Below are 16,742 nucleotides of genomic sequence, written 5' to 3' on the forward strand. Positions count from 1 at the left end.
AATAATAATATTATTTACAAATCATTTAAATCATAAAACTTGTGTTTATTAAAAAAAAATACTTACACACTTCTCAAAACTGACTCCAAGTAATCTACTTGAAAATTTTAACATTAAAATTTGTATTATCATTATTACAGTAATCAGACTATTATAGAAGGTAGGTATATCCCCTTGAGTGACTGTCATGAAAAAATATTAAAAATTCATATTTTTACAACATATTTTACACATGTATGAATTTTTTATTTCAGATATAATATATTATATTGCTAAAATCAGGTCAACATCTGATTAAACTGCTCTCCCTTACTTCATATACTTTCATATTTTTTCATTAGAATACAGAAAATTATTTATTATTTCATAGGGTACAATTATATGGCAGGACACTTACACGGTTACAATATTCGTTTTGACTTAATATATTATTATAATATTTATTATGGCCAAATTTCAGGTACTAATAACAAATACATTATACATACATACAATAAAAATATATATTACACTCTTAACTGAAACATTTCAAGCCAAATTTTTGCTGTAAAAATGAAGATGATTTTGAACACAAACAGTAACTGAATGAATGAGTAGAATGTTGATAATCTGAACAAACTGTATGTATCTACTTGTAAGGCTGCAGATACACAGCAGTGGACGTGCGTCGCCGCAGTGTCTTATTTGATTTCAATTGCATCCCATTGAATTTGTTTTATCCAATTGGTGATTCAAATCGGATGCAATTGTAATCAAATAAAACCTGTCTATGCACGTCGACTGTAATGCCGTGTATCCGCACCCTAAAGTACAACGCATTTTGACCACTGTAATTATAATTCTCGATCTCACACATGCGCACTAAGATGAATCGCATACTTACATAGCAATACACGTTAAGACAATGTGTGAAAATGTCTAAACTAGGAAACCAAAAACCAATTAACTCCCAACAACCTTTTAAGGGCCAAGTTACAAGAAGAAGCAGACGTCGCCGCCTTAACGCGGGTCTTATTTAATTTAAATTGGATACATTTGGAATCAATGTGTCAATCAATGTGATTTGGAACCTATGTCGACGCACTGTAACCACAGTTATGTGTATCTGAGCCCTTAAGGGGGGACCTGCTCGTCGAAGATCAAAATTGAGTTTTTATTGTATTTTCACACCATGATCCTGAACACTCCTTAAACGTTGAAGATAATCTATTTATATAATTTTGAAGCCTTATTATCCTTTATAGTTATTTTAAACATTTGATGACTGCATAAAGTATTTTTGTTACATAAAATAGTGTTCTTTTAAACCTCTCGCTCTAATGTTTTAGAATATAGTCATATTTCGGTACATAACTGTGCAGTGGTGTTACGATTTTTTACATTTATTAATTTTTAAACGCATTTATGAAACCATTAGTATAATTTATTACGAGATAATTTTTGTAAAATATTCACGATAAAAAATTATATTGATAATCTCTGTGATCCCAAATATGACAAGAATTAGGCATTTTATTATTCAAAAAATCGGCAAGATTAACACATTTGAAGATGATTCTAAAGATATTTATTATAAGCAATGTCTTTGACCATTCAAGTGTGATAAACATCTTATGAATAATGATTGCTTTATAATAATTATTGACCTAAGAATAAGGTAGTGTTTTTTTGAAATACGCCATTTCTTTTGTCATTCCCCAGTGGTTAAGCTACAACATACGGCCGTAGCCATAAATTGACAAACTATAATTGAAGTAGGGAGTAAAATGATATTGACGCGCGTGTTTGAACATGTACCGTTTAAAAAAAAAATAAAAAAAAATTCGGTTAGGTACATGTTCAAACACGCGCGTTAACATAATTTTACTCCCTACTTTAATTATAGTTTGTCAATTCATGGCTACGGCCGTATGTTGTAGCTTAACCACTAGGGAATGACAAAAGAAATGGCGTATTTCAAAAAAACACTACCTTATTCTTAGGTCAATAATTATGATAAAGCAATCATTATTCATAAGATGTTTATCACACTTGAATGGTCAAAGACATACCTTATAATTACTATCTTTAGAATTATCTTGAAATATGTTAATCTTGCCAATTTTTTGAATAATAAAATGCCTAATTCTTGTCAAATTTGGGATCACAGAGATTATGAATATAATTTTTTATCGTGAATATTTTACAAAAATTATCTCGTAATAAATTATACTAATGGTTTTATAAATGCGTTTAAAAATTAATAAACGTAAAAAATCTTAACACCACTGCACAGTTATGTACCGAAATATGACTATATTCTTAAACATTAGAGCGAGAGGTTTAAAAGAATACTATTTTATGTAACAAAAATACTTTATGCAGTCATCAAATGTTTAAAATAACTATAAAGGATAGTAGGGCTTCAAAATTATATAAATAGATTATCTACAACATTTAAGGAGTGTCCAGGATCATAGTTTGAAAATCCAATAAAAACTCAATTTTGACCTACGACGAGCACGTGGGCCGTTAAGGCTTAGAGTTTAGTTTGTTTTGATATCTTAAATGGCGTCAAAACTGTACATACATTATACAAGTTGAATGAGGTATAATAACTGCACATCACAGCGCATTCACCCAACTGCGAAAGGTATATTATTACAATGATTCGCCTTGAGTCGGGTTATTTAACATGTACCATATTTTTTTTCAACATTTGGATAAACGAGGTACCTATTCTAAAATTATTTGTTCAAAAACACCTTCATCTACTACAGTTATAATAATATGGCTTTATAATAATAAAATTACTATTACATAATATCATCAGTCAATTTGTGTATTTAAAAATCATAAAATAGAAACACTACGATGGGATCGGGTCCATAGAGAGAGTTTTTCTTTCTATTATTTCGTTTTTTCTTCATTACAACATAAATAAAACTATTATTATTAATCTCTTCAATCATTTGACATTAAAATTAAATATTTATAGTGTGAAGAGAAGTAAATACATAACACATATTAAATTTAACAAGAAATTTCTAAAAATATCACGTATTTTATAAAGCTACAATGTTTTACCTGTCAGCCATGGCCTTATCTATTCCAGATCATAAAATATATATATATCTAATTTATAAATATTAATTAGGTATAATTTTAATTTCGTGGGTTGCTCTGAAGGTTGTCCAATGTTTGTTATTAGACAACGCTTATTTTTTTTTTTATCAACAAACCGACATTGTTATTAAATAGTAGTTTTTTTCGTAGATATGAAAAGATATATCAACTTTCTTTATGACTATTTTATCGTGCTCATTGCAAAATAAATAAACCATACAGCGCATCTATTCTACACACAAGACTGCTATCGGCGGCTATCGAGGGTAATTTTTCATATTTATGTATTGAAGTATTATAATTTGTACAATAAATTAGTTGTAATTATTACACTAAGTGCTATGTTTTAACAGCACCTCTATTGCCTGTGTTAACTTTTAGAGCAAGATAGACAAATTTGACAGTTTAGACGGCTAACTTATTATAACAATTATAATACCTCAATACGAACATAATATGATAAACTCCCCTCGATAACCGCCGATAGCAGTCTTGTGTATAAAATATATGCGCTGTAGCTAGTGGGAAATTTAAAAATGACAATACCTTTTCATTATCTCCACAATTAATGTATAATAATGTAGTGTAATAAAACAAAGTTTCAATCAATTAATAAAAGGGTCCTAGATGAAACATTTAGGTTTTTGAAAATTTTTGGCACAGTAAGTTATCATGATGATATTATGAAATGTCGTATTCGAAAAAATGTACCTACAGCATTTTAATAGCGACTAACCATATTCGAAAGACATGTGAAAAATAAATTATAACTTTTATCAATGTAACTATATATAATTTCGATAATATCTGCTTTCATATAACGTCGCTGTAGGATTGGTTTCCCGAATAGACCAAATGTTCAGGAGACGAAAAACAAATTTCATAATCCTATATTTAAATACATGGAGATATTTAAATTGTTATTTTTACAGCATATGAATGATGTATTCATTACCATTACAAAGTAATTTAAATAAAGGGACGGTTCTAGTCCAATTAGATACAAAAAAACATTCTGCATTAAGAGGTCGATTTCGACAAAAACGGATATTCGGGAAACCAATCCTATAGCGACGATAAATCAACTACTTAGTAAATTATGAGCATTACATAAAGATGCCATTAAAAGAATGGGAATATAATAAAATAATCCATATTTTACAACGTTTTTATTAGCTCGTATTCTTATTTGGCCGGTACAAATCTTGCAATCGATTTTTAACTAACTTCCCGACTAGCTAGACATTTGAAACTTTTAGAATATATCAGAACACGATGCCAATGCATTTTTTAAATACTTTTAGTCATCTTTAAGTAGAATTGAATTCATTTTCAGTTAATTCTGATTTGTATGAAAAGTTATTTCCATCTTAACTATAGCCATCTTTAAGTAGAATTTATGGAAATCAATATAACATGTCAAAATGACATTTCAGTATTGTTTCTATCAAGTACATTTTTTTGATCGTTTAAGCTAGTCAAGTCAAGTTTATATGATTCAACAGAAAATGTAAAAACGTTGTATATAAAAAGTTCTTTTTATCTTGTAATTATTTTATACAAGATCATGTTTTCTATATCTGAAAACACATTGACTTCGCTACTGTCAACACAAACTAGATTAGTCCACAGATTCGTGTCAAAACTGACTTTTGAGTGTTTTATAATTCTCTACCATATAGGTACATATCAGTGGCGGGGGGTGAAGGTAGGTTGGTTAGTCAAACTTCTTTATTTTCATTGAACTAATAATACAAATTGCATGTGGTGCTTGTTAATTTTTAAAAATTAATTGAACCCTGCCTAAACCAAATCATAATAGTTAAGGTATGCTATGAGCGATCCGACTAAAATAGTGCACACTTTTTCAGTCATACTTATTCGTTTTCGTTGAATTTAGAATACATAATATTACATATGGTATTTATTAGTTCCTTTTTTAATTAATTAAGTCCTGCCTAAGCCAAACCCTAATAGATATTATGACTTGGTTTATGCAGGATTTAATTGAATTTTAACAACTATCCAACGCTGTCTGCAATTTGTAATAGTAGGTCTATGAAAACTTATACGTATGGCTAACAAAGTTTAGTGTGCACTATTTATGTCGGATCTTAACAGCCTACCTCCACCCTTCGTCACCGATACACATAATATATTATTATTTGTCGTCTTTTCAATGTGAGAACATAATATATATATATTTTTAAATAGTGTGAACTCTGAATGATAAAAAATAATATTTGTGTCTAATGAGTTTACCTGTTAATGCATAAATAAATAATAATTCAACAGAGACAAAGAAAAAAATATATGTTGTGTCTAGTGGCACGTTTAATGATATTTAGTCTGCAAAATGTTTGTATTATTATACTATACGAGGTTGGAAGATAAGGCATAAAATATCCGCTAATTAATGCATGATCAATGTTTACCAATGGTTGCAAAAAATATATAACATTATAATATCTACTTCTAGCGAGATTTTCCCTTAATGTATAGACTTACAAATCACCAGTGTCCATACACACAGGAGTTAAATTCCGCTTTAAAAGTAAACACAACAATTGTTACCACATATATGCATATTATCTATCAATTTTAAAGTTTGACGTGCCTAACTATTTTGTAGCAATTTTAGCCATAGCATTTTTATAATTCTTTGATATAACATTCCATAGACAAAATACTACATAATAACGTATATCAGAATATGATTTATGAGTTATAATAATATTATGAATCTGTTCAAATGGCATCTATGAAGTTTTATGGGATAATATTCTTAATCTGAATATCACTTGACTGTTTGCGTAAACCTAATTTATGCCACATAATGTCATAATGATAATTTCTCTAAAACTACACATTCGTTTTTTGAAGTGTTTGCCCTCATATTATTTTGATTTCCAAATATTATCAGAATTGTCGTCAAAAGTTTCAAAATCTTGAATTTTTTAATATTATTTTTGGCACAATTGATTATATATAATAACTTGATAAAAATGATTTATCTAGCTCTATTATTGATAAAAAACAAATGGAAATAGTCTAATAATTAATACAATATTAATTGTTAAAAGCTAAACAAAACTTATTGTATCATATTAAGCGAAAGCATTGTTTTTATATATAAAAAAAAATCTTCATCGATTAAATTCTGAATTAGATGATATTATATTTTTTTTAATCGTGTATAATTTCTTATAGCTAATTAAATGTGTAATATCTATCAATCAATTTTAGAAACAATCAGCGGTAATGCTCTTGGATTACTGTTAAGAAATAAAAATCTTCGAATAATTAATAATGTTTACGACTAATCTTCTAAACCGAGGCTGCCTTTGCGAAAAGATAGTTAATAATATATTCAACAACTTTCTTATTAGTTAAGGCCAATTTCAGTCAGACTTATCCACCAAATCAGGAAGGCAAATTGCCGATTCCTTTTTAGAGTAGAATAATGTATTTACAAACTCATGTGTAACACAATGAGCACAGAGGAACAACATACATAGACTTAGTGATTTAGATAATTCAGTAAAAGGATGCCTGCCAATCGCCTGTCTGATTTGTAGGCCTGAAGTAGTTATCGTTCGAACCGACAGGGACGCAACGGTAGCAATAATTAAGCCCCAAGTTGTTGTCCCAGAACTGGCAACCCTTGCACATAAACCTCACGGCGAATTCCAGTTTCTGCCCAACCATGATCGTGTGAGCATATATTAAGAACTGGAATCTATCCGAGAAGCCATCGCACGAGTTGGGTACGTACGATGCCTGCAAATCCGAAAAAGTTTTCCAACTGTCCAGAGAGTAGCGTATCTGGACAGACTTGTGGAAGTCCAAATTCCTCACTCTAACGGTACCGCAGATGGCGATGGTTGAGCCTTCCTGCACAATGGCTTTTTCCAAACACACACTTCTGGCATTCAAAATGTCCAAGAAATTAGCTCGGTCACTCGGCTGGGAGAACAGACACACCAAACATTTGTCATTTAGTCTTGCAGATAAGTCGCCAGGTGGTAAACTCTCTGTAGAAGACATGCTAAGATCTGCGTCTCGAAGATCTTGGAAGGCAGATTTGGGGATATTGGGAATGTCATCCATGAATGTTTTCACATCTGCAAGATCTAATCCCAAGACATCTGCAAACCTGACTATTTTCTTTCTACCTGGAGTACCAGGAGGTGTTTTTCCTGTTTTTAGAGAAGAACATCTCCTGACTCTCTGGGGACGATCATCATTTTCTTCTTCGTGTTCTCCATTAGCGGGAATTTCTTCTTGATTTGAGTTCTGATCATTTTCGATATCGGCAAGGTTGAGTTTTTCTAAACTCCGTGATATTTCACGGGCTTCTTCTCTCAAGGTTTGTAGGTTAGATCCTTCCGATGGCACTTCATCATCAGGAGGTAAGTCTGGAAGATCTTTTTCACATAGTATTTCAACTTTAATTTCCTTGATCACACAAGTATCGATAACATCTGATGAGCCATTATTTATTTGGTTTATTTCGATACCGACATTAATTTTGCTATCATTTAAAGCAGTTGGTCTTGCAAAATCCGTTTCATCACGAGAAAGGTCACGCTCTGGGGACCCTTTTCCATTGCAAAATGCAGGGAAGCTGGAGAAAGGCGGTATTGGTACACTTTCATGTTCCAAATCACCATTTTGTCTCTCGAGACTATTTCTCTTTTGGCATTCATCAAATCTGATCGGTGAGTAGAGAGAATTTTGACTGTCTTTGCGCTCGAGGCTACTGTATTCAGAAAACCCATTTTCTCTTGAAACTGGGGTAGTTGTTATAGGAGACTGTCGGTTATCAGGAGACGCCGACTTATTGCGGACTAACCGATCGATGAAATCCGCTGAGGGAGCGTTCATATTCAGCTTGGGCGGGGTCTGAATGAGTGGAATCTTCGTTCTGGTCTCATCACTCGGCCTCTGGTATTTGAGGTAAAGGGGAAGGTTCGGATCAGGTTCACTCTCGATGTCGTAGTAAGTGGCGTCGCTGTCGCTGTTACTGGGGGGAGATTCTTGTTCTGCCGGGGCTGGTGGGACGAAGGGGGTTTCAGTTTCCGCGGGGGGATTTCCGGCAGAGACTAATGCAGCAAGTTCGCCCTCGGTCATCTCCTCTTGCGGGCTGGTGGGTGTGTCGAAATCGACCTCGAATTCGAAACAGGCGTCGGTGCGAAGGGCGATGGGCGGCCAGCCCGTCTCTGTCTCCCGCGAGTCGGTGCCCAGCCTCCGCAGTCGCGTGTGCAGGCGCCTGGCGAACGCTTCGGCACGCCCTCTACAAGACATCGGCAGCAATGAACTAATGCCACACTGCCGCTCCGAGTTCATCTGCACCTGAAAACAAAATAAAATTCTTTTAATTTCAATTTATTACAACAAAGAATCCCAATCTTTAAACAGCGTGACACATCAAATAGCACTGCGATGCCAAAGTTACAGAATTCAAGGTTATTGAAGATTTTTGGAATGTCTTCAACTCTTCAGCCATATTATTGTGTCAATGTAACAAATAAGGTAAGATCGGCGAGGGATCACTCCGATTGACCGTTTGAGCTAGATTGGCCATCTAACAAACTTTTTTTTCAGAAAGATTTTTGCTATTATATTGTATGTTTCTGAGGTGTTTTCAAATTATTGATATTCAGTAAAATACGTTATGTTCTGAAATTTTGTTAATTAATCGATTAATAAAAAAATAGTTTATTAAATTATCATTATTATAAAAGAAAATTTATTGATAACTTTCTGTTTATTTACCTAGGTACCTACTTACTGTATAATTTCTTTGGAAACATATTTATCTTTTTTCGTCTTTATTACAGATGATTAATTCTAGTAAGGAATTCAAAATAAAACGTTACGCATAACCTTCTGGACAAATTAATCCACGCCAAATTGTTATCTATCACTTGCAATTAGTATTGCATTACAATCTACAATATGTAGGTATTTAGTAACCCTGACATTGTGCACGTACACCCAGGGATAATAAATAATGAGTAAGAAATAATTCCCTTATCATTCGATATCTAAGTAAGTATATGCAACTAAAATATGTAGGTCTGAAAAAGGTTATAACCAGCGTTCGAAATAGAAAAGTTTATGAACCGGAGCGTTCGATAATTTATTTTCCGAAAATATTAATATGTGCGATTTTTTTTGTTATATACTCGTACCTTATATACCTACCAAGCAAGTACTACATGGTTTGTCTACCCCCGCAGGACGTCATTATATTATTGATGATCGGTTTATTAGTTAAATTAGTAATATTATCAATATCCACACACATCCTGAAATACTTAACCGCAATCCCACGGAAGGATTCAAAACTCTAATTGATCAGCATATATAATAATATGTTATAATTATTAAGATCACCTAAAAACTTTGTAACAAAACAACATAAATTCTTATTATTTTTTATAGAAATAAGTAATATGTAAGACATGTCAAGTTTCTTACCAAACTTTATTTAAAAATTAAATTAATGTACCTAATGATTTTCATAATAAATCCCGAACTAGAGCGCCATTTTTAATTTTTATATGAGATAGAGATAGAGATCCGATACATTCTCGTTCATTTCGAGCGCTGATTTATACCTAGTATGATTACTATCTCATTATTACACTAAATCGATATTATAACATAATGATATCACACCTGTGAGCGACATATTATACTCTGTAACGTTTTGTCAAAAAGTAGTTACTTAATTTGACTAAAAATCGTTTAATGTTATCTTAATGTTAAATTAATGTTATCTGTTGGAAGTACCTAAATCGAGTTAAATTGTATATATTATTTAAACGAGTTGTTGAGTTGTTGTTTAAATGAGTATGGTGCTATATATTGTGAAAATTGGTAAACGTTATAATACGCTGCACGGTGTAATTCGTATTTTTCCGGCAGGTTCGCTACTATTGTTCTACTTTGTATGCGTATACGTCATGCAAATTAAAAATATCGAAGAACCCGCTGAACTTTTTTGATCCATGCATGCAATCTTGCACCTTGCATTTTTTTGCTATGGCCTGACAGGGCTCGAGCATAGGGGCCCGGGCATAGGAGGGGCCTGGCGTGGCGGGTCGACCAGCTAAGTGAAATTAACACACATCACAAATTTACTCTATTAGCAAAACTACTTTACTTCAGGGATATTTTTTTTTTTTTTCGACCATGTCCGATCCTGATAGGATCATATGGGCCTCCACAGAGTGGAAGTTTGTATTGACAGATTTTTTTGTTTTTTACGAGAAATGGATGTCAGCCACTTGCTCAACCTATTAGGTCCATACCCTGACACATACAAATTGAAAAACAATATGTGTACTTGCCAGACCCAGGATTCGAACCTGGGACCCACAGCTTTATAGTCCAACGCTTATGCCGCGCGGCCACCGTGGGCGTATAGGGATATTACATATTTTAAATATGCGGTTGTGCGTTGCAATTTGATATTATGATATGATGATTGATATAGGTACTAAAATGGTAATTACCGTGTAGAATTTGTGAAACACCACTGTAGAGTATCACACTACCCTTAATCTTAGTTATATGTAAGTGGGTATGCCAAAGGTTCTGGCCTGAGGGCCGGCTTAAGGATGTGGGGGCCATGACGTACTGTCAGCAGTAAATCCATGGACGTGTAAGAGTATGAAACGCGTTTTGCGGATGTTTTCCCACTGTCCCGGTGGTCGATATGCTATGATAACTAACTATGAGATTGCGTGGAATACCGCCATAGTTTCAAGGAAAATCTCAAGCTGGGAATTCTCAGCGTCTGGAAATATGTCTACCATTCGTGACGATCTCGGTAGGTAATTCAGACAGCTGAAATGTCGCAATATGGCACATGAACTTGTTTACGCGGTTGATGTATTGTTATCGCTCTTGGGGCGCATGCTCAATCACGTGTTTTTCTCGTGTCGGTTATTGACGATCGCTACTAGGGAATCCAATCCTGGGATCCCGGACAATTTTCGTATTATTTTCGATTAGTAAACATAATCCCGAAACTTTCGGGATTGATTTTTTTATTAATCATAACCATTTGGTATTGCATATAGGCATAATATTATATGGGTGACTGATAAGCATGCAAAACAGTAGGTATCTATTTGTTAATGAAGATACACACACACACACACAAGATATTTTGAATATCACTGACTATAGATAGGGATTCATAAAATTTTCTAATAAAATTTTCCCACAAATATCTACGTAAAATGGTCTACAGGTTTAGTCACAACATGGTGGTCCCCTTGAAATTTGCCTATTCAGTAACACTATAATGTTTTAATTGTTCAACTGTTTAATTTTCTTTTTTTAATTTTATTATAACATTTATTGTATTTGTTGTCAACACACTATGTTATTTTTTATTTTAATATGAATAAATAAAACTGTTTTACTTTCACATTATTATTTATATTACAATATTATTTACTTCATTAAACCTATGTATGTCCAAGATTGAACGAACACACTATTAACAATAAATGCCTCAAATAGTCTAAATCTAAATTATACCTACTAGACATTTTTGGCTGTCTTTATTCAACGTTATTTGTATATATAAAAAAATTAAATCAACTGTCGAAAAAAATGCCAATCCAGGGACTGGTCCCGGGATCCCAGGATCGTCAAATTGTAATCCCGGGACCAAAATTATGACTCGGGATTGGATTCCTAATCTCTACTAAAATGACAATAATTCCATTACTGCCTTGGACACAGCGGTATCTCGGCTCATAATAACCGGTTGTCAGTCAGTATCTAAACGTTATCATAAAACAGCTGTACCTAATGCGTGTTTCAATTTTTGAAAAATATTATAAGTAACAAACTTCTAATTATTACAAATAAATAATTTTTAATTTGGCCGTGTTAGCCACCCGTTATGTTCGCATTTTCTTATTGTAACGTGCACCCAATGACATTATTAATGGACAACGCACTCGATACAGTAGCTAGCAAGTAAATGCGCGCATAGCGACATTCGCACATGTATAGGTAGACGTCACGCAATTTCCATTATGCGATATCACGCATCGGGAATTTATAGCAATATCACCTTTATTGTAATGGCGTTAGAACAGTGTTTCTAGTGTCAATGTTCATTTGACCGAACCCGTTCGAACCGAACCATTCGGCAGACCGACAAAATGCATCGGGAATTTATAGCAATATCACCCTTATTGTAATGGCGTTAGAACAGATTATGCCATTCGGCAGACCCGACAAAAAAGTGAGTGTCATTTTTTTTCCAGATGCTTCGTACATATAAATGTCATTGCGTGCACCCAATATATTTGTCTTGATATATCTATCTTTCATTTATTTATTATAATATGTCTGTTATATACGCATGAAAGAAGACATATGTAAATGTGTAAGGGGGAGCAAGACAGGGACAATACGTATTATATTAAAAAAGGTAACGTGAGAGAAAACATATACGTAAACGCATATAAAGGAATCGTTTGTTGTAATATCATAATGATAGGATAGAAGCTTACAGTGCAGTAGCAGCATATCGTCACATTCAAGATTGTTGACAGGTGGCACTGCGGCCAGATTTTTTTTACTAGTATCAATATTGTAGGTATGCGGACTAGGATTTATAATCACGGGATCTCGCAGGATTTTTTGAAGACTAGGTATCTTTTAGTATGTTGTGTGTCGGCGATACTGAGGCAATTGAAAACATTTTATCGACACATTACATAATTTGAAGACATTTCAGAAACATATATATATACTTTAAAAAAATATATAAGTAGTCTTAAAAATGTAGCAAAACACCGTGTGTGATAGGATCGAGGGAATAGGTGAGTTTCTCCGTAAAATGATCGCGTAGAAATAGTGACAACATCCCGAATGGGAAAGGTAAATTTTCACGTTGTCGCTACATATGAAAACAGCGTCTTTAATTCATAGTTTTGCTATGATATAGACTGCACATGAGTTTATGGGCTATTCTGAGATCAATGTGATAACCCATTCTTCTTCATTGATAACAATTTAAATACCTTTGAAAAAATATATTTTTTTGGAATTATAAATAACCATGTCCTTGCTATTTCGTACAAGGTGGTTGTTAGTAATTTTGAACAATCACAAATACCCAGGCTTTGAAAAAAACACATAAATATTGTGTCCTTACCGGGAATCGAACCCAGAACTGTCGGATGGAAGGCCAACACCTTACGCACTGCACCCGAAAGCCGCCATACCTTTGAAAATTGTAGTAAAATCGTATATCTCATAGTGCTAATAACAATTTTTTCACTTCCTAAAATTGCATCAAATTAATAATAAAAAAATGATATAGAATGCAATCTGTTCATTTTTATTTTCATTGGGCGAAAAGATAATATGCTGTTATCGTGTGCGAGGGCGCCATTGCAGATAGTAAAAAAAAACTGAGAGACTTTGTATTATTAATATGTACATAATAATATGTGTCTCAAAAACACGAATTTCGGACAAATGAAAATTGTTCATTGCAAGGAGAAAAGAATGTATTGATTAGAACATTATTTTGAATTCAAAAAGCTTGTTAATGTATATTGTTATTAATTTAGACTTTCAGCCACATTTTCATTTCCAATATCGGATCTATAAATCTGTATTTAGAGAGTAATTTGCAATTATTTTAGCCTGAGAAGCATTTTTCGTCACACACACACACAATATCTTTTAGATCAGCGTTCGCATCCAGACACCAATCAGTACACTTTTCATTCGAGAATATCGACAATAGTGTATATTATAATATATATATTTATAATTTTTTAGCACTACGACAGGCCATGAAGTGAAACAGTAGTATAATTAGTAATACAAGTGAAACAATTAACAAAAACACCCATACTCTGAGAAAGTTACATAAATATCCTCAAATATAGAAAGCCTCAAATGGAGATGGGCTGGACACATAGCTCAAAGAAGAGACAATCGTTGGACAAATTTAGTCATCCAGTGGTATCCAAGAGGTACAAAACGTCCGCAAGGTAGACCTAGAGGCCACTGGATCGATAAAATGATAAATTTCTGCGGAAGTACGTGAGAGAAGTGGAATCAGCTTGAAGAGGCCTTCATCCACCAGTGGATAGACTCAGGCTGATGATGATATGAATATATTATTGTGACCCCATCAGGACTCGAGACCGGAGCCCTCGGGTGAAAAGCCGAATCACATAACCGAGTCCAGCATAATAATTACAAAAATTATTTTCACCGTGATTAAATTATCACACAACACCAATCCCATCCGATGAATGCAGGTTCAAATCCCGCTATATTATGTGTTCTAACTTATGTATGATTCCACATACTCAGATAATTCAATTAAACAACACCTTATTTCTTTCTTCAGGAAAATTCTTCATCTAAAATTTTGTAAGATAAAAGAAAATTCTCCACTCAAAATTTCACAATGTAAAGTATAAGGCCGTCATAAAATGAAATCACTTTCGCTGAAAATGTACTACAATACAATTCATATGTTAAATGATTTATTCTACTTAGATTGGTTTAGTTTAATAAATTTATAGTACATTTTCATAATGGCTTATCTTTTTTACACTCACCAATAATACACTGCATATTGCGTCCAACGGCTGCGCAATTTTTTTCGAGAGCTGCATTTTATAGCAAGGCATGTATTATAATTATATAGCTGGTTGATTTATATTAAAAAAATGTTTTGTTATTAAATTTATTACTCTGGGAAGTTATTTATTTGATTATTATTATTATTATTTAGCTACGCGGGAAAATTTACTTGTAAGGTAATCAAACAGGAAGCTGAGACTGAAGTTTGTATGACGAAAAGTGTGATGCATTTGAAAATCTTTCAATATTGACCAGTGGCGTGTAAGCACTATAAATTTAGGAGGAGAGAGTAAGTATGCATTATAATATTATAAGTTAAGCCTTATTGATGTCTTTTCGGCTATAAATAAGTCAAAGTCTTCTCCTATCTATTCCTATTCCTCACTGGCGAAGGGTAAAGGTAGGCTGTTAAGATCCTACATAAATAGTACATATTAAACTTTGTTAGTTATTTCATTGAACTAGGACTACAATATTGATTTTTTTTTAATTAAATTAAACCTGCGTAGACCAACTCATTATTAGATAATAGAATAGTCAGAAAATAGTTGTATATCTATAAAATATCTATAATTATCCCATTAAATCATACATAGGTTTAGATATTTTATAGATAGACGATTATTTTCTTATCTCGTATGGTTTGGTTAGGCAGGGCTAAATGAATTAAAAAAAAAACTGGCCAACACTATCTGTAATATGTACTTATACTTAATTCAACGAAAACAAATAAGTATAACTAAAAAAGTGTGTAAATTTTTATCGGATCGCCCATAGCAAGCCTAAGCTATGATGGTTTGGTTTAGACAGGATTTATCTCTATCCGCAAATTGTTGTCTTAGTTTAATGAAAAAAAATACGTACGACTGACAAAGTTTTGTGTGCACTATTTATATCGGATCTTAACAGCCTACCTCCACCCTTCGCCACTGCTATTCCTAGTCTCTACTCCTAGCACGCTAATTCTATACGAGAATGTTTTGATTGCAGCTTATTAAATTTGTCTTTAATACTACCTTCATATTTTAAATTTAAAGATAGGGAATTGGTTGATGTTTGTACAGTACGTTGGCATTATCATTCTAAGCTGTCAAAACAGGTCGTGGCGTATATGTATTGTGTTTTATTTTAAATCAATTAAATATAAGAAATTCTGCATGTGAAGAAAAAAGGGAGATAAGTCTTCGCAAAGATTAGAAAACAATGACTCTAATAATTATGTAATAATTCCTTTGATATCTTCATATAAGCATTTAGTTGCCAAACAGAAACATAGAGTTTTCCATTCAAAATTGTCAACAACTCATTCTTCTTTTGGATTTACTGAAAAGAAAAGATTTTACTTGATTTATTTCCCATTTACTTTTATTTATGTTTTAATTTATCTCCTACTGGAACGTTCATGATTAGATTTCATTGTGTTTGGTTTTTGGGCTACATCCCTTTCTTTCTTCTTATTTCTTTAATATATTATGAGGAATGAAGGAGAAAATACACACACACACAAAACCAAATACAATAATTATTTATCCCATAATAATATAATAAACTATTTCTTTTATTCAACGAATAAGACACAAGATTAGAGAATTTAACAATCTATATAACATACGTAATTTGAAAAGATCTCATGCATATATCCACTAGAAAAAAATCTTTTTAAACGGAATTTGGTTAGCATTTCATGTAAGAACTAGTAGTTAAAATTGTCATTATTAAGTAGGATGTCCGTAGCTTAATTGGAAAAGCACACTGGCGCTAATCTAGCGGTTACAGGTTCAGGTCCCTAGTGTCGTATTTGTTTCTAAAATAGATTTTTTCTAGTGGGTATATGCATGAGATGTTTTTAAATTATATATGTTCATAATAATATGTTAATATATAATAAGTTTGTGTATATTTTATTATTACAACGTTTTTCTTAACTCGTATTCTTATTTGTCCGGTACAAATCTTGCAATCGATTTTTAACTAACTTCCCAACT

The 16,742-nt window shown here is 32.7% G+C and overlaps 1 protein-coding gene across 3 annotated transcripts in view; it reads right to left on the reverse strand.

Moving 5' to 3' along the window:
- Nucleotides 1-1,752: 1,752 nt before the first annotated feature.
- Gbs-76A (Glycogen binding subunit 76A) overlaps nucleotides 1,753-16,742 on the reverse strand; it is a 130,892-nt gene continuing 115,902 nt past the window's right edge. For all 3 annotated transcript variants that reach the window (XM_085959906.1, XM_085959904.1, XM_085959905.1), the window contains exon 3: nucleotides 1,753-8,460. In XM_085959906.1, coding sequence (XP_085816032.1) covers nucleotides 6,643-8,454 — 1,812 coding nt within the window. In that variant the 5' untranslated portion in view covers nucleotides 8,455-8,460 and the 3' untranslated portion in view covers nucleotides 1,753-6,642. The remainder of the gene's footprint in view (nucleotides 8,461-16,742) is intronic.

The sequence above is a fragment of the Rhyacophila brunnea genome, unplaced genomic scaffold, assembly GCF_057557595.1.
Source record: "Rhyacophila brunnea isolate RB1 unplaced genomic scaffold, BYU_Rbru_1.0 scaffold_9, whole genome shotgun sequence".
Lineage (NCBI taxonomy): Eukaryota > Metazoa > Arthropoda > Insecta > Trichoptera > Rhyacophilidae > Rhyacophila > Rhyacophila brunnea.